The following is a 20,000-nucleotide window of genomic DNA, read 5'->3' as shown; positions in this document are numbered from 1 at the left end:
CGAGGACGTCACCACCAAAATAGACAATGACTGGAAGAGGCTCAACACACTGGCTCACTACCAGGTAACATTCTGGGAACCATGTGCATTCAGTCTTCTGGTTTTGCGCCAAAATGTCCACCGTTTGATAAAGGGGGACAACTTACAGTACTGTACTACAACATTGGAAGCGGAAGGTAACTTAACCCATTAAGACCTGAGGTTTTTTGAAAGTTTTGAAATTTTGAAACATTTTGAAAAAAAAAATCTAAAACATTTTCTTTCAAGATTTTTTTTTCAAGATTTTTTTCAAAAATAGCAGATCTACAAGCTCATAGCGCGGCACTCGGTGCCGCGCTATGAGCTTGTATATCTGCTATTTTTGAATAGCCTAAAGAAATCTAAAAGTGACACAGATGCGTTCCAGGTATCAATGGGTTAAGGTAAAAGCTAAGTCCTTGTTTGACTGTGTTCGTGTTGTTGTTGCTTCAGGTGACAGATGGCTCAGTGATTGCCTTAGTGCCAAAGCAGAACTCGGCCTACAACATCTCCAACTCCTCCACATTCACCAAGTCCCTCAGCAGATACGGTAAGAGAGAAGGTGTGTGTGTGTGTACGTGTGTGTTTGTGTGCATTTGTGTCTTTGCACACCGGTATGCGTGTGTATCGCTGCACTTTTGTTAGTGTGTCCGAGCGCACACATTTGTGTTGGCGTTTACATGTCGAAATGCTAATACTATAATGAGATACTAAGTGAATATTATGTGGATACTAAGTGAATACTAATGTACACGGCTGCACTGCAGAGCTGTGTTGTACAGTATTCCCTTCTCTCTCTGCCCTCAGTTTCCTGTCTCTCTACTGTCTGTATGATCGCTTGACATAAAGTAGAAACGACAACAAAAAACTAATGTATGTCCAGTAATATACCTTATTTTTTTCAAGCTTAGCATTTACGTGAAACCGTAAAACCTGAGGCACGTCTTGAACAGAGAGCAGCAGGTTTAGATGGTGAAGCGTAGTGACTATAGGTTGTCTGTGTCGAACAGCACTGTGTTACATCACCGTGTGCCTCAGTCACTTTAGCCTTTACGACGTCGGATAGATGGATGAATAGATGAAGGAGGACAGGACCCAGTCCAGCTGTGGGATGTGGCAGGCTGGCTGGATAGCTGCCTGTCTGGCTGGTTGGTTAGGTCCACCCCATCTTGAGCTCTTGCTCTCATGTCTATTTGTGTTTATCTCTCTCTCTCTCTCTCTGTTGTCTGTCTTCCTTGCTCACACCATGTCACTTTCTCTACCTCCCGGATTATCTTTTCATGTCTCTCTACTCCACTCAAATGCTCTCTTTAACACATTCCATGCCAGAGTTTAATCTCATAATGTACTCACCAGTGCCAGCGTTTTATTGTTGTTTTTTTGTTTTTATCATGTCGCCACAGACCTCGCTAAATAAGTTAAAAGTGCGCGTTCATTTGGTTCTAAACACACAGCGGATCCGTGAGAAACGTCCAGCGAAAACAGTTTCCAAATGCGAGCCGCCATCTTGAAGCTACAGCCGATACACGCTAAACAGTGATCAGCGAGGAGAAAAACAACAAACCGAGAAAATCGAGTTTTAAACAGGATCCCAGACAGGAAGCGGATACGATCGAAAAAACCGGAACCCGAATAATTCCGTTTCCGACCGAAAACCGGAAACGGAAATGGATCAAAAAAATTCGGAAAGTGCACCTTGGGCGATTAACATGGGAATCGGCGGTTCGCGTAGATCTACGCGACTGGCACGCTGCGGCTTTAAATAGGTTCGCGTAGATCTACGCGATTGGCATTCAATGTGTTAAGGTTAAACCTAAATCCCATTGTTCTTGGCCAAAAACAAATACCCTGTCTTCTGTGTATTTCTCCAAAACGACACGTTTTTTTGTCATTGTTTTGCAATGTCAACGATTCACAGAGAAATACACAGAACACACAGGGTATCTCTTGCAATATTATATATGATCTCTTCACATCAGAATAATGGGATTTAGGTTCAAAATCAGCTAAGTTTCCCTTTAAAGGCTCACTAAATAACTAGAATCCCATCATATAGTATTCTGTTGTGAAGACGTGTGAAAATGTGACATAACAGTTTCCAATGTGTTCTGAGCTCTCAAGGGCTCCAGAAAAACTGTAAACCATACAGTACAGACATGTTTTACGTAGGCTGGTGGAGTTTTGTCAAAGCCGGTGAGAGCGAGCGAGCTCTCGAGACACAGAACACATTGGGAAGTGTTATGTCACATTTTCACATCTCATCACAATAGAATGATAGGATTCAGGTTAAAAATGGGTGAAGTGGCCTTTTAACCACCCGTGCCTCATTTATATACAGTAACCTGTCCATGAGCCCTATCTAGCTGACACACACGCAGACCCAGCTCTGTCTGCTTCCACAGCGTGGCAATTTAGCCGTCCTAAATGCTCTCAGTCCATCCCAGCTTTTGTGCGGATGTGATATGGTGTTCAAACCTAAAGCTTAATGTTCCTTCCTTGTCGTAAAATAGGGGATAACTGTCCGATTTGGAGCAAGAGAGTGGAGAGATTGACACACAAGTATATTCTGCAATAAAAGAGTGACATTTAAGTAGGAGAAGCTGTCACCTTAAAAAGAAGACAAAGTATGGGCTCTTTAGCCATCGTGAATTGTTTAGTCATGCTTTATTTTCCTTTATTTCCAGTTACTGAGAGTAACTGGTCTCAGAGAGATGAGACAAAAATGGAAGCACATCAATGCGCATTTACACATTTTAACCAGAATGAAAAAAATAAGAACCAGAAAGGTGATAAATATGATGAAGTGCTGCGGTGCAATTGCCAACTTCACTCAGTCGTCCCCTGTCCCCCGGTTCAGAGAGCATGCTGAGGACCGCCAGCAGTCCAGACAGCCTGCGCTCCCGGACTCCCATGATCACCCCAGACCTGGAGAGTGGAACCAAACTGTGGCACCTGGTGAAGAACCATGACCACTCAGACCAAAGGGAGGGGGACAGAGGCAGCAAGATGGTGTCTGAGATCTACCTGACCAGACTGCTGGCAACCAAGGTATGTGGACGACCACACAATGCAGGAAAAAGTACAGGATGCATTGACAGACGGCAAAGATACTAAGTGTACAATAAAATAATGAATGCAAGAGCTATACACATGTAACCGAATGAACCCGTAAGTGTCCATTTGGTACATTTTCTGAGTTACAAATGGATAAATGATCGCTGAGGATTTCCGCGCTCATCTGAGATTCCGTCGCGCAAGACAAGGAAAGGACCATGTCCAGCATTTCATTCATTAAAGGTAGGGTAAGTGATTTTCCTTGGTTGAAATAAGTGTTAAATAGCTCTATATTCTGACAGTACTCATTAGAGTGTTTGTTCAGTAAAAGGAGTCTCCTTGTCTCTCCAGCTCTTTATAAAACAGAAAATGCATTTTCGTTTCAGTTTCAGTTTAATTTCCAATTTTATCCAATCAGGATAGAGAACTCAATCAGGATATAGATTAAACAAGTGAAATTGGAAGTGATGACACTAAGAAATGAGCAGGCAAAATTGGACCTGGAACACTATAAAAATTAAGCTTAAAGATGGGTACTTTCTCCTGATTGGCTGAGATTTTGACACCTACCGGAAAATGTATTTTCTGTTTATTAAAGAGCTGGAGAGACGGGGAGACTCCTGTTACTGAACAAACACTCTATAGCAATGATTACTATCACAATATAGTGCTTTAACCTTTTAACAAAATACTTTTTGTTTTAACCAAAAAATATCACTTACCCTACCTTTTAAATGCGCCAAATAAAAAAAGATTGTTCACAAGTCTTTGAGGGGCGAGTCCGAGTCGAGTCTGCAGTCGCTGTGTGTGTGACTCGAGTCTGTGTCTCAAACTGGAGTTCCCATCTCTGACACACACACACACACACACGCACACGCACACGCACACGCACACGGGCACACTTGCATGTACAATCTGAGACCAAAGCTCTCTGCGCCAAATCCTTGTCATTTAGCCAGGTTCCACCAGCAGCCCTCATTGACCTTTGTTTGTTGGGCGTCTCAAAGCTCATTAACATTTTTCAGAAGGCTATGAACGCACACGCTGGACTGATTGTTTATGTCTTAATTAGGAGGCTGACCTTTGACTATTGAGTTGTTTGGTTGGTGCTGCTGGACCTCCATCGGGCGCCCTCGGGGCTTCATCGGCCGTGGCCTTTAGCCAACGCTATTACTGTACAAGCCAAAACCTTAGATACATTCTCTACACCAGAGGTTCTCAAACATTTTCATGTCAAGGACCCCCAAATTAGGCCATGGACCCCCATTTGAAAAGTGTATGTGTGTGTGTGTGGTGGGAGTATGTGTACACACTACTGTTTGCACATCTTCGTGATTTACAGTGCGTTCATGCACGAGTTCAGACCAGGCTCGGAAACGGTTTGCGTTCAATGTGTGTATCGATGTGTTGGAGAAACCAAAGTTTGGGTCAATGTGTATTTCATCCCTCAGTAAACTGTCGATCTGGCGTCGGTGCGATCGACGCCCCAATGCAAAGGAAAAACTGCTTTCTGAAGCATCAGTAGTGACCATGGCAGCATTCCATACTGGCAACTGTTAATGTTGGTGCTGCGTTAGCACCTTTACTCCTGTGTTTCTGGCAACACACACACACACACACACACACACACACACACACACACACACACACACACACACACACACACCGTGATACACAGTGCGGTATCACACTCATTTGCAGGTGCTAACTAGCACAATGATTCTGCTCAACCTGGCACCACTCACACACTCCCCCCCCCCCCCCCGCCCCACCTGCAAATATTTCCCTCATGAGCTCCAGACTTCCATTGTTCTCACTGCAGGTAGGAAAGTGCAAGGGCAGCAGGACCAGCGTTGATTGGGATCAGAAAATAATTAACATGCAAGCCAGGGGAAAACAACTGGGGACTTGGAAGAATTGTAGTTTGTTCTTATTTGTTAAAACGCCCCAAAGCTCCTTGTGTTTGGGATGCTGATTTATGGATGTGTGAATCAATGGGAGAGCGAGCAGAGAATAGATTCTGGTTATAGCCAGTTTCAGAAACGTTTGTAAGACGGAGGGTTTGCCACTTTGAGATGGAAAAGGGGGAAATGCAAGCGGCGGGGGGGGAGGAGATTTCGAATAATTTCAATTTCACTGGAGTTTGCAAAGATTCAGTTGACTACAAAGTGATGTTATGAGAAGCACATTGCTGAGCGGCCTCCAACTGAACTCTCACTGGGCCACATTCTAAATAGGAGACAGAACGCTCATCATTAACCGCTGTCATAAACCATCAGAGTCACATCAATGGAAGCGTAGCGCTGTTATGTTGCGTTGCTAGCTACTGACAGCCATTGGCCATAGCTAGAGACCATCACAGATGTAGAAATATTGAACCAAAACCGTTTCCTAATGGTATTGTCTATTGTGACTCAAAGACACAATCCTTAATTACCACAGTGCATTGAAAAAGAGTTCATCATAGGCCCAGGAAGAACTGATTAACTGGTCACATGCATCATGAAGTTCTATTGGCCAAAAGGGGCGTGGTGGCAGAAGCACAACGACACCCTGTAGTCAAACTGACACCTTGGTGGATCAAATAATGACAAAATGGCATATGAAACAGCCTGGCGATGCTATTGCTCAATAAACGAATAATGTGATATGTGGTATGCTCTTCAACCAGACTTTACTGTCTACATTTGTAGACAAAATGCATCGGGTCAAAATGCATTACACAAAATCATAATGCAGCTGTGTCGGTGAGGTGTTAAGACATGGAATGTGTTCTATGAGCATATACGTGGCCCTAATTCTTAAGTGTTTATTTTTGTCCTTAGGGCACGCTGCAGAAGTTTGTGGACGACCTGTTTGAGACCATCTTCAGCACAGCCCACCGAGGCAGCGCCTTGCCCCTGGCCATCAAGTACATGTTCGATTTTCTGGATGAGCAGGCCGACAAACACAGCATATCTGACTCGGATGTACGGCACACCTGGAAGAGCAACTGGTGAGTCTGTTTGTATGAATGTGTGTGTACATGCATGCCTGTGGAAGCGGCATTATTGTGTGTGTGTGTGTGTGTGTGTGTGTGTGTGTGTGTGTGTGTGTGTGTGTGTGTGTGTGTGTGTGTGTGTGTGTGTGTGTGTGTGTGTGTGTGTGTGTGTGTGTGTGTGTGTGTGTGTGTGTGTGTGTGCGCGTGCGCGAGTCCGCGGTCTAGACACACTGAAACGCACACAGTCACTGGTAGGGATTTACAGTTTAAGTGGACTGTTGTACATTTCCAGTGCAGTAGAACATTCAGTGCTGCAATGAATCTGAGACACATTTCACTAGACGTATAGAATAAAGGATGTATTTTATTCTATGCATCCTTACCTTTGGGTTTATTTTTATTTTTAAATCATCACTTTGACTCCTCCTCCATTTGACCAGGTTTCTATGTGTGCAACTTAATCGAAAGCATCGCTCCCTGCACCTTAACACATACAGTGCCAAGATCCCGTCTACACGTTCTTTCAAATCCATCGCTTGAGTGCCAGGATTCATAAGAGCCTGTTTACACGTTCTTTTGAATTTTCATTGTTTAATCTGTGATCGCACGGCTGTGTTTATTTCTCATCAACACTTTCGTTTTCCACTTACGTCACACTCACCCGGAGCCGGATGTAAAAAAAAAAAATCATTTCCGGGTCACGTTGTTTTTCTCCGGTGATTTTCGGCCAGAATAAGGAAAAACACGGTTTTTCACACGGTAGAAAAGACAAACGGACAGCTCAACTTCTATTTTCTTTGGTCCGGGTGACTAACAGCCATCGTCGTAGTGTATCACGTCGTTTTCAGGCCGATCAGCGGGCCGGGAATTGTCGAAAACGTCACATCCTTTGAATGACCGGATATGACGTGGGCCTGTTTGGGAGGGGGTGAGCGAGGTGATCAATGTTTGGATGTGCTGCTCTCTACTGGTGGAACAATCGTAGGTGCTTGACAACACAATCAGAGAATGTATTTGAATGAAAAATTACAAAACAAAAAAATTAAAAAACACGCAAATTGCTGGCACAGGGGTGAGTACATTATGAATAAACTCTGGCAGTCAATGTGTTAACAGCTTGTCAAAACGTTCTAACTGCAACTATGTCTTTCTTCATCTCTCTCTCTCTCTCTCTCTCTCTCTCGTCGCCCTTCCAGTCTTCCACTGAGGTTCTGGGTGAATGTGATCAAGAACCCCCAGTTTGTGTTTGACATCCACAAGAACAGCATCACAGACGCTTGCCTGTCAGTGGTGGCCCAGACTTTCATGGACTCATGTTCCACATCAGAACACAAGCTGGGGAAGGACTCGCCTTCCAACAAGCTGCTATATGCTAAAGACATCCCCAACTACAAGAACTGGGTAGAGAGGTGTGTGTAACACTGGAGTATACTGTAGTTATAGTCAGTGGTGGAAAGTAACTAAGTACATTTACTTAAGTACTGTACTTAAGTACAATTTTGAGGTATTTGTACTTTACTTGAGTATTTCCAATTTCCAATATTTTTTACTTCTACTCCACTACATCTCAGAGGCAAATATTGTACTTTTACTCCACTACAATTATTTGAAAACTTGAGTTACTAGTTACTTTTCAGATATAAATTATGATATTATAAAACATACATTAACCACTTTAGCCCCGTTTTATACCTAGGCTATTTGAAAATAGCAGATCTACAAGCTCACAACGCGTCGCACCGCGACGCGTTGTGAGCTTGTAGATCGGCTATTTTCAAATATTTAGTACTTTTACTTTTGGTACTTGAAGTACATTTTGATGCCAATACTTTTGTACTTTTACTCGAGTAAATTTTTTATTCTGGACTTTTACTTGTAACAGAGTATTTTTATATTGCAGTATTGGTACTTTTACTTAAGTAAAGAATTTGAGTACTTTTTCCACCACTGGTCGTATAGTCTGATGTGAAAATAGGAAGGGGGAGTGGTTGAGTTACCCCTTCTTTCTGGAACAATTCCTATACTTTTTTTTTTTTTTGCATTTGATAACCTCATTTATCTTTCCTCAATATTTTGTCTTTGTTCTCCAGGTACTACTCCGATATCTCCAGGATGCCGGCCATCAGCGACCAGGACATGAGTGCCTATCTAGCAGAGCAGTCTCGCCTGCACCTCAGCCAGTTCAACAGCATGTCAGCCCTGCACGAGATCTACTCTTACATCGTCAAGTACAAAGACGAGGTGAGAAAGAGACTGAGCTTTAGTAGCAGAGCTGATGTTTTAGTGTCTTTTTTTTTTCTCTCACCTTGATCATTGAGTATTTGAAGCTTACATCTGCAGAAGGGTTAGGGCTGCATTAGCCTGGTTCCAGACGAATCTGCCAATGCAAAGAAAATTGCCCTTGGCAGATTAGGTCTGGCCCCTCTCAATAGAGATTTGGATTTCTCTCCCTCCGAAGTTGTGAGGGACCAATCAGGGCCCAGTATGCAAATATGGGGCGGGTTTATCACCAGAGGCATTTTTTTAATTTGCCCCTCCGAAATGCAGGTTCCACACAGAGATTCCAGACTAATATCTACTCAGTGATATCAGTCTGGCCATGCCAGGCTAGGGCTGCATCAGCCTGAAGAACCACTAAGACAGTGATTCTCAAACTTTTTCATGTCAAGGACCGCCAAAATGATGGTCTTTTTGGTTGCGGGACCCCCTGTCTAAAAAATAATGTTGTGCCAGGATTTTTCAAAAATAGCAGATATACAAGCTTGTATATCTTCTTTTATATCTGCTATTTTTGAATAGCCAAAATATAATATATGATTAAAGTGGTTAAAATGATTGTGACGCCATATTAACTACTTTTGCTGGGGACCCCCTGGCACCCTCCCAAGGACCCCTGGTGGTCCCCGGACCCCTTTTTGAGAACCAATGCACTAAGACACACCAGAATGTTCAGTGGGGCATTCGGTCAAACCTTATCGTAGAAAGATTGATCGTATGAGGTGTGACGTGAGCCCATGGCGCTTTTCGTCGTATGTTTGACCTCTTCTTCTCGCTGCCGTCTTCAGATCCTGTCAGCCCTGGAGCGAGACGAGCAGGCCAGGAGACAAAGACTGAGAAGCAAGCTGGAGCAGGTCATCGACACAATGGCCCTGGCCAGCTGAGAACCAACCTGCACCTCCTCCACCCACTTCTCCTCTTCACTCCTCTCCATCTCTCTCTCCCTCGCTCCTCTCACCCAGAGAACAAACAAAACTCCAACCCCCGACAAGACAACACACAAGACTGAAGGAAGCAGTACACTGCAAAAAGGGGGGCGTTCGGCAGAGATGGGCGGGCCTGTGTGAATGTACGTACATACGTGTGTGTGTGTGTGTGTGTGTGTGTGTGTGTGTGTGTGTGTGTGTGTGTGTGTGTGTGTCTGCCTGCCGGCCGTATGATGTGTGCACGCACATTTCTGTGTGAAGATCCCGGGACGCTAAACGGTTTTTAACACGCGTTGTACGCTGAGACTGTGTCACCGGAACGCATTTGATTATTGTGGCTGTTTGTCGTTTGTGGTTTTATTTTTCATTACTGGAGTTTGGATGTGACAAAGCTAGGTTTCAGGAAATTAGAGCGATTTGGGAACTTGTAAAGGAACTTCGTGATTTGGCGTCATGAGCTGGATGGAATGTTTTCAAACATGGACCAACCCACAATGAGCCAATAGAGAGAGGCTCCTTCTGTCATGTGACTCCGGTCACGATCAAAGTTTCAAAGGACGTTTGATTAGTTTTTTGTTTTGTTTTTGTATAAATGTAATCAACTGCCCACTCTCTGATCTCTCGCCACTTGTATTACTGCTGAATTTGCACAATTTACAGAAAACGTTACAAAGGAAGACTATAGATATATATATAAATACAGCTACATTTTTAAAGAAACAAAGGTTAGGATGAAAACGTTTTGTTATGTTTTTTTCTTTTTTCTTTTTAACACCAACATGCAATGAAAAAACTATGAAATCTGATTTGATATTTCAAGTGAAAAAAAAATCAAACTAGGAGAGAAAAAAAGGAACAAAAAAGGAACAAAAAAAAGTTGTCCTGTGCCATGTTTTCTTTGAATGTTGTTTAGTGCAAAAACTTTTTTGTTAGATGGAATGTGCTACCGTATGATTTTTAAATATGAACATGCCTAGTGACTGAAAAAGTTGTTAAAAGTAACAAACCACCATGTGATCCTTCTTGAAAATGGCGAGAAGTAAGACGACGAGTAACTGTCATTATTTTGTGCATTGAACATTTCCTTGAAGAGAGGTGTCATGGCGATAACATGAAGTTACTGTTGTTTCTAAATCAATCAGTGCAATCGTTTTGGTTTCAGAGAACCAAAAACAAAAAACACGGTGGATTGTTTTATCATGGACACATCTGAATCTGACGGCAAGGTCGGTCCTCCCCCTCTCCCAGGGCTCGAGAAGTGAGAGTTTAGTGAATCACGGTACAGCAATTCAACGATGAAGTAGCTACATTGCACTACCTGATACAATGAATTTTCCCCATTCGCCCCATCACAACAAAGCCGCCACACCTGACTGGCGAGAAGCCCCACCGATCCTGGAGGATCAAGTGATGCTTACTCGACGACCACAGTCCTAACAACACCGGAGAGCTCGCAAAAAGCAGAGTCAGAGTGTTGACGGTTATACACTTTGTTTACGGCTTCCTTAAGAGCCACAATGAGGTCAGGTGGGGCTTAGCCAAGCGTCTCAGCGGTGAAACAAAGTTAGGAAAGCAGTTTTTTAGCCTTGGGGCCATTTTCTCTGCCACTTTCTCAATGTTATTATCCAGATAGCAAGGCAAGGTAAAGATATACAGAGTGTTTCTCTCCACCTCTAACCTATCGGTTCGAGTCGGGGTTTCAGCTTTTTTTATCCATGAGAGGGGTTGTGCTGGGGTTATTGAGAGATCCAGCGGTGAGGCACCTCTGTTCATTAGCTTATGAGACTGTGTAATCCTCCCCATAGCCTCTAGCCTTTGTTTCAAAACAAGCCTCTTGCCTTGTGTGGCTTAAGCGCTTTTTTTTTCTTTTTTATTACAGCTCTTAAGAGGATTTCATTTTCTCTTTTTTGAAGTCACTTTTTCTTTTTTTTCTTTTTACTTTGTGGTGAGAAATGATTGTTATTGTTGAATTTTTCCCCCTTCTCTCTATCTCTCTGCTTGCCGAAAACCAAACTGTGGTCTGTATGTTTTTGTTGATGTTCTCATTTGTAAATTGTATACTTTTTCATGGTGAACTGAAGCTATTTGCCTTTTTTTTTTGTAATCAAATTGTTTTTGTTGTTGTGTTTATTTTTTTCCAACATGTAAATTGTACATTACGGTACACAGAAGATGAAATTCTCTTCAGTTTTGCCTGAAGTTGAAGTACTTGACCGATCTCAAGGTTTATTTTCCTGATCTCAAGGATCAAAATGAAAATGTTGCATCAGATGAGCATTTGTGTCTTTTGTGATGAAACGTGACTTGCTGCTTTTACTCCATACCTTGTTTTTAACATTAGGGCTGTCGTTATGCTGATCATAAATGCTGTTGCTATCCATTATCATGCCAGGTTCCTTAAAAAATACAATCTTCAATCCTCACACCTGAATTGTGAGCACACTCCCAAAATACTCTTGACACAACCTTTTGTTTACATGTTTGAGATGTGACATTGCTGTATACAACTATTTAAGCCTAATTCAACTGGATACCTACGTATTGGGTAATATTATCTCCACAACTATACATACAAATATGCTGTGAGCCAAAAATTGTCTTAAGGGACCACTCCGCTTGTGTTGGTTCATTTACAAACATTAGCGTCCTTTTATATACATTTTAACCTACTGTGACAGTGATAGATTGGTGCACACATGAAATGATTTCCGCTGCAATCATCCATATGACATGGTGAACTGCAAAGACTTGTCAGAAATGTGCATATTTACATGCCATTTTACCCAGAGAATGAGTCTGTATTCATGCTTATACTGCTGCTCTTGGATTACAAGGTTAGGAAATAGATTAGATCAGAGCTCAGCGATGCTGTTAACAGCATTCCTATGAATTATCAGTATCATAACAAAGTATAGCAGGGGATAACCCTCCCACTCCCTTGATAAGTACATGGAAAAGCACCAAACATATAGCTCTGTCCTTTTGTGAGGCTGTCCAAAGGCATTTAACATTCTCCATTATCAGGTTAATTTCCCATTTTGTGTACTGTTGTAATTTGGTTGATTGAGTGACTGCTGTGGAAGTTAACTTGTTTTCCGTTCGTGTGGTTCCTTGCCCTTTAGATCAACCTGCGTAACAAGTCCTCATACCTCTCGCTCAGCTACCGCACTCTGTCCTGGCAAATGCCATGATTGATCTGTTAATTGACTTTTATTAATTGTCGCTGAATTATGTTCACTGGCAATGTGAAGCAGTTCTGTGTCACAACGGTGTGAACATCTCACTCATTCTGATTATGTTTAAAATTAGGTATACATCGCTGCCATACATAGTATGTTTATGAAGGTCCAATGCTATTCTTTATAATTATGTCATTCATCTAACATAACGTTTTCTATGATTTATATTGTATCAGCTTTTACATCCCAAAAGTCCATCAGCTCCGGAGTCGTGCATCGTGATACTTTTGCCATTTCAAACCCTGGTTAAAACAAGCCTGGCAACATTCGGTTTACTTTTTTCTTCCAGCTGTGGCATATTCTCTTCCTGTTCTTTTTCCAAATGAAATCAGCATAGGATCCAAGAAAGTGCAAAACAAATGTATTTCAAGAAAGAGATTGCAAAGGAATTTTAATACAACAATAATTCTGATACGTTTTTAAAGAGTTTCAGACTTGAAGCAACTATCACAAGTTTGCAGGTTAACATTCATTGTGTAAATATTATGTTATTTCCTATTTTGCAGATTTACTACTTGTAAATAAACACGCATTAAGGAGAGATTAAACATTTTTTGCTAAATACAAGTGTGCCTTGTACTTTTTATTGGGGCCATATGATTATGTGGGGGTTTCATGGTATTTATTTTATTACATTTTTTATGGTAGAGTAAACAGTATTTCTGTAGCACTTTTATCCAAAACACTTTACAATATCCGTTACATTCACCAATTCTCACACACGCACGCACGCACGCGCGCACACACACACACACACACACACACACACACACACACACACACACACACACACACACACACACACACACACACACACACACACACACACACACACACACACACAAATGTTGACCAGCTCGCAGTGAATTATACTTAATTGTTACACTGCAGGTCAGCCTTAAAGTAACATCACTATACATGAATTACTTCAACCCTAGGTTATATACTTTTTTAACCGGGGTTCCCCCAGGGGTCTATAATTGGAACCCTGCTTTTTTCCCTCCAACAAATCCCTTTGGCAAAAATATCTGATCTACAAGCTCTCAACACGTGGCAATGTGGCGCGTTGTGAGCTTGTAGATCTGCTGTGTTCGCCGAACATTCATATGACCTATATGGCTAGAAGAGGGACTCTAGGGTTCATGTAAATGTTGTTTAGGAGTTGAAGTCATGTCCCTGATTGATTGATTGATTGAATACTTAACAGTTGCAAATCATACAGTGGTAAGATATTACAATGATTGCTTAAAGGATAACACAAAAAGCCCTCGGGGCTTGTTCACAACTGATCTTGTAGGGGTGGAATCACACCAAGCCCCCAGAACCGCATAGAATGATTGAAGCCTCAGAAGCCTGGTGGCCAAATCTGATATTGCAAGACTTCCACATTTGGGACGCTACTGCTCATGCTTCTATCGTCTGAAAACGCTAGTGCACCTGCTCTTTTGGCTCCAACGTTGGAGCCAATCCAGGAAGTAGAGGTACTTACGGGTGCTTCATGCACTTGTGAGCAACTTTCATTGAAATTAATAGGTAGGGGTGGGCCTGTCCGCTCTAGATATATTATAATTCTATGACCCACACCCGCGACAGAAAAGCGACTCCATTCATTCCATCCATCCACCTCCATTCTATGGAGAACGGCGCTAGGGTGCGTGACACTATCGCGTGACAGAGCATAAATTCAGAAAGTATTTAAAATCTTTAGAACCATTGCCATTCATGGGGCGGCCATAGCTGAGTGGTTAGTGAGCCCGCCTAGGGAACCAGCTGGCCCTGGTTGCCCCAGGTTCGATTCCAGGCTATCCCAGCATATGTGCCGATGATATGAAATGTGTCCCTGAGCAAGACTCTTAACCCCAATTGCTCACAGGTTCTCATTGGAAACAAGACCGCAAGGACTTTCATGAACGACCTGTTAAAAGGAATTATCCTTATCCTTATTCCTCAGGAGCTAGACCCTATGTGTCAGAACTAGAGAAAGTTCTTCATCAAGGAGAAAACTGTCCTACAGGGCATCATCTGAGGTAGATTCTGCTTTCATAACAGCACCAGAGTCATTAATCATTCTTATGGGAATGTACTGGAGTTGCTCGTGGGGGTCTGTTCTCTGGGTGTGTTAATACACGTTTAGCCTCTAACCATACATCATCCTTCCAATGCTCTCAGCTTACATGAGCACTTATGGAAGAGTGGCTCTGACTATATAATACAGTAGAACGCCAACATATCCAGATAGACAAGCCCATAAGAGACACATATCCATGACATGTATTGTTACCTCACAGTAAAACAGAAAGTGTGAGAGGGAAATGGATGCATACTGGAAGGAATTTCTGAAACCACCATGTCCTTTTTCAAGACCTGGCCTAAACCGTCAGCATTTTCACCCCCAGTGGATTCAATGAGGCCAGATAGACAGAAAATGTTATCGTTCGCACCATGTGTAACCACCCGGGCTAATTCAATTAAAATTCCATCCAAGGAGGAACGCTGAAATTGCGCAATGGTCGTGGGAGCACTGAATCTCGTAATGATCCTGTCAAGAGGCAAATGATCTCGCCGCGCGAACATTATGATGAATTCCTTGCAAAGCTCAAGATGCTTGTTTCTTCCCTCCCTCCCTCCCTCCCTCCCTCCTTCCTTCTTCTTCTCTGTACATTTATACGAAATGCCAGTTGCCTTATAGTTCATAAAGCTATGATATATGTTTGTCCCCTCCACCCCCTCCCTGGTTCCTTTGTTATGTTGTTTAGCTACAATTGAAGAGCACTCTGTATGTTTCATCACACACTGACTGAACTCAATGAAATTGGAATTCTATTTTAACTGAAGGAGTCTTCTTTTGGTATCTGTCAGTGTGTATTGGATCAGGAGAACTGTGGGGCTAAAAGAACCCTGAGCAGTGGTGGTATCTATACGGCTCTAAACCTGGTGTGTGGTTCACTTCCTCGTTGCGAGGCGAAGGTGACAGCCGTGACCGGGTGGGGGAAGCTACTGTAGGCCGGATTAGTGTCGGTGTTCTAACCAGTGTTGTCAAATTTTGCGAGAGAAACAAGCAACCAGGTCTATGAAAACAAGGCCAAAACAAGCGACTAGGTCAGTCAAACTTTATTGTCTAATGTTGTTTTTGAGCAGTGGTTCAAAAACATTCCAGATTTTATACTTTTTCTTTTTTCAAGATTTCTCTAAATAGCAAGCTCACAAGAGCTACAAGCTCGTGTGAAAGAGCAACCCGCAACTTCCAATATTTACTAGTGACTTTACAGGGAAACAAGCCCAAAGTCGCTTATCATAAGCAGACTCTGCAACACTGTTTCTAACTTCTGGTGCAGAAAAATATCTATTTCCCCCCCGAGATATTTTTGGGGTCTTTTCTGCCTTTATTTTGATAGTATAGTTGAAATAGACAGGAAACAGGGGAGAGTGACACACAGTAAAGGTCATTGGGCTCGGGAATCGAACCCTCAACATGTTGTCAGGCTGCATTAGAGCCTGTGTTTGGTACGCGCCTTAACCACTAGGCCATTGGTGCCTGAAAAATATGTTATTCCCTGTTCTCTCTAGTAGAGAGTGGGTGGGCATGGATGGGAGTATACTGCCAACACACAGTCTAGCCCAGTAGTCACACCATGCAGGGTTCTCCAGTAAGTAGGTGGACAATTAACCACTTATTAACCACTTGAACCCCAGCATGCCTATTCTGAGGGGAACATTCGCCCAAAATAGCAGATCGAGTTTTGACACGTCGATAGCTTGTAGATCGGCTATGTTTGGTGAAGAGATTTTGTGTAAGCAGAAAAAAGAGGTCCAAGTAGAGTTGTAAATCAGGTCTGTTTTACTAAGTACAGAGGGTTTAAGAGGTTAAATAAAGTAATACATGTTTATTATTTTGGGTGTTTTTAGTAGGCTATTAAAAGTAGGCCTATGGTGTTTTGTTGATAACATGGTAGGTGTTTTTGTTTCTTTTTTTGGCCCACTGGGCGTAATATCTACGCAGTGATATTAGTCCTGAATCTCTGTGGTCCCTCACAACTTCAGAGCAACAATGATCACTTAGAATGTCTTTCTGTAAAACTTTAGCTGGGAAGAGTTGTTTCAGACATAACCCCCCACCTTTAACTAGTGCGGCAATGTCCATTGCCGCACTGACAATGCATTGGGCGCTTTAAGTTAAAGGTAGGGTAAGTGATATTTTTTGGTTAAAACAAAAAGTATTTTGTTAAAAGGTTAAAATACTATATTCTGATAGTAATCATTGCTATAGAGTGTTTGTTCAGTAACAGATGTCTCCCTGTCTCTCCAGCTCTTTAATAAACAGAAAAAAAAGTTTTCGGTAGGTGTCAAAATCTCAGCCAATCAGGAGAAAGTACCCATTTTTAAGCTTAATTTGTATAGTGTTCCAGTTAAAATTTTGTCTGCTCATTTCTTAGTGTCATCACTTCATTCACTACAATTTCACTTGTTTAATCTATATCCTGATTGAGTTCTCTGTCCTGGTTGGATAAAATTGGAAATGAAAAAAAAAAAAAAAAAATGGACATGGAGACTCTTTATATGGACAGGACACTCTATAGTAGCGAGCACTATCAGAACATAGACCCATTTTGCAATTATTTGAATAATTGCAAATCACTTACCCTACCTTTAGATATTTCCAAAAAAACGAATGATTTCAAAGAAAAAATCTCAAGCATGCATGTCCACAGTAAGGTGGAATTTTAAAATTGTGAATGGAGTTTCTAGGTGAAATTTTTTTTGAGGTGCCAAAATCCTCCATTGACCTCCATTATACATTTATGAACTTTTAAAGGAGCATATTTCTAAAACCATGAAACATTTCAAAGATTCATTTTCAGGCAAACATGTCCACAGTAAGGTGGATTTTTTTGAACTGTGAATGGAGTTTCTAGGTGAAAGTGTTTTTTTTAGGTCCAAAAATCTTCCATCGACCTCCATTATAAATCTCTGAACATTTAAAGGAGTACAATTCTAAAACTATGAAACATTTCAAAGATTCCTTTTCAGGCAAACATGTCCACATTAAGATGAACATTTTAAAGTTTGAATGGGGGTTCTAGGTGTAAGTATGTAGGACAAGTCGAACAAGTCGAACAATGCAAGTCGCAAACGATGCAAGTTGGTAATGCATGTCCCAGTATGCATTACCAGTTGTAACCATTGCCAGAGTAACCCTTGTCTGCCTGTGTCCATTTTATGCCCATATATGGATATCTCTTTATCTGTCTGTCTGTGTCGCTTTTATGCCCATATACAGTATGGAGATCTCTTTATCTCTCTGTCTGTGTGTGTCGCCTTTATGCCCAGAATACCCCTTTTATGCAACATCTCTGTATCTGTCTGTCCTTTTCCCTTTTATGCCCATATTGGACATCTCTGTCTGTCTGTCCTTGTCCCTTTTATGCCCATATGGACATCTCTGTATCTGTCTCTCTGTGTCCCTTTTATGCCCATACTGTGGAGATCCCTGGTGTCATCAGTATGCCCTTACCAGTGGTGGAAAAAGTACTCAAATTCTTTACTTAAGTAAAAGTACCAATACTGCAATATAAAAATACTCTGTTACAAGTAAAAGTCCGGAATTAGAAATTTACTTGAGTAAAAGTACAAAAGTATTGGCATCAAAATGTACTTCAAGTACCAAAAGTACTAAATATTTGAAAATAGCCGATCTACAAGCTCACAACGCGTCGCGGTGCGACGCGTTGTGAGCTTGTAGATCTGCTATTTTCAAATAGCCTAGGTATAAAACAGGGCTAAAGTGGTTAATGTATGTTTTATAATATCATAATTTATATCTGCAAAGTAACTAGTAACTGAAGTTTTCAAATAATTGTAGCGGAGTAAAAGTACAATATTTGCCTCTGAGATGTAGTGGAGTAGAAGTAAAAGTACTGAAAATTGGAAATACTCAAGTAAAGTACAAATACCTCAAAATTGTACTTAAGTACAGTACTTAAGTAAATACACTTAGTTACTTTCCACCACTGGCCCTTACACAGAGCCGTCTGGGAGAAATGCGGGGCCCTGTGCGAAGTCGGCGAGCACGTGCGCACACGTTTTTTTTGCGGGGCTCCCCCAAGTGCGGGGCCCTGTGCGGCCGCACCGCTCGCACTACCCTTCCTCCCCTACAGTATATATGGGCATAACGGTCGGATTGGCGGTTCTGGTAAACCAAATCTCCATGTATGCGACTCCCTTTAAATTTCAAAGGGCGACTAATAGTGTTGATAAACTTAGGTACAGGTTCCACTCATCTGAAGAGGCCGCTCAGCACTGAAAGAGTCGTGCTCTTCAACATCTCCAGAGCCTTCAACAATATCCAACCACGTTGACTGGCCAAGAAGCTCTCAGTGATGCACTGATGATTAATTAAGCTTCTGTACATAACCAAGCTCCCACGCATTCTGTCTTGTCCTTGGATTAATGACTGCTCACTCACTCTCGCACTTTTGCTCATGGACTACTGGGCTGTACACAATAATCAGAGGCCTGCTGAGGGTTCTACTGTAACATCGATTGGCTGTATATTGCTCACTACAGAATATTCATTGTATATTGTTGTGCTACCTACTGTATATAACCTTAATCATCAACAATTATATGCTTGAAACGTCCTTTGGCAAGTTGAATACAGCAGGAGGCAATTCCCGTAGGAGTCAACAAAGGGCAAACTTTTCCTTCACCAGCCCTTAGGATCTGAGGTGGAATAAAGCTTCACAGACTGATTTTCTCTGCTCTGGCTGGGTTGTTAATTACTCCATAGGTAGAAACCATTAAAAACAAATTCTCCCTGTGAGGCGCAGAGGAAATCCATTCCCTGATTCACTGTCAGGGACTGAGTTCCAAGAGAGACAGGGAGACTTGAGTAGTTCTTTAAAATGTATATATTTTTTCTTGGCTAAGATTGGCCTCCAAAGTTTGCAGGAGTGGCCTGTTTTGAACAAAATGACACAAATCATAAACGCAGCGTCCGATTGCTGTGCAACTTTGCACGCACAGTCCCACTAGGCCAAGGAAGAAATATCCCCCTACATTTTTCAATATGGCCTGATGGTGGCGCTATAACAGGCAGATTCACGTTTTATAACTCCAAATAGGACACGCCCATTTCCACTTGACAATATTAACACCATTTAGCGTTTTCTTTGCAAAACTCAGTTTTTGCTACTATTCCGACCGATTTTGTTCAAATCTCACCCAAATTGGCTTATCTATGTAGTCATGTGATCAAGATGTAGCTGAGCTGTCCGATTTTTTTTATTCTATTCCGATTGACTACGATTGGCTTTCAAAGTTTGCTGGAGGGGCCTGTTTTGCAAGACATACTGCAAGCACCGCTGGACCGATCGGCGGGAAACTTTGCACGCACACTCCCAGTAGTAGGCCAAGAGACCCCACCATGAGACACATTTTTGTGAAACACATTTTTTGTTACTACTGCTACAGATTTTGTCCAAACCTCATGCAATTCAGTATACATTT

At 42.0% G+C, this 20,000-nt stretch overlaps 1 protein-coding gene across 2 annotated transcripts in view; it reads left to right on the top strand.

Annotated features, from left to right (window-relative positions):
• The window catches only part of plxna1b (plexin A1b), a 257,554-nt gene extending 244,493 nt beyond the window's left edge, over window positions 1-13,061 (top strand). For both annotated transcript variants that reach the window (XM_080424880.1, XM_080424879.1), the window contains exons 26-32: window positions 1-64; window positions 472-568; window positions 2,876-3,066; window positions 5,898-6,067; window positions 7,249-7,461; window positions 8,143-8,293; window positions 9,118-13,061. The exon at window positions 1-64 is cut by the window's left edge and continues 40 nt beyond it. In XM_080424880.1, coding sequence (XP_080281006.1) covers window positions 1-64; window positions 472-568; window positions 2,876-3,066; window positions 5,898-6,067; window positions 7,249-7,461; window positions 8,143-8,293; window positions 9,118-9,213 — 982 coding nt within the window. In that variant the 3' untranslated portion in view covers window positions 9,214-13,061. The remainder of the gene's footprint in view (window positions 65-471; window positions 569-2,875; window positions 3,067-5,897; window positions 6,068-7,248; window positions 7,462-8,142; window positions 8,294-9,117) is intronic.
• The last annotated feature ends 6,939 nt before the right edge of the window (window positions 13,062-20,000 follow it).

The sequence above is a fragment of the Gymnoscopelus braueri genome, assembly GCF_963280865.1.
Source record: "Gymnoscopelus braueri genome assembly, chromosome: 3".
In the NCBI taxonomy this organism is placed as follows: domain Eukaryota; kingdom Metazoa; phylum Chordata; class Actinopteri; order Myctophiformes; family Myctophidae; genus Gymnoscopelus; species Gymnoscopelus braueri.
The sequence above is the reverse complement of the archived record's forward strand: the minus strand, read 5'-3'. Positions and strand labels throughout refer to the sequence as shown.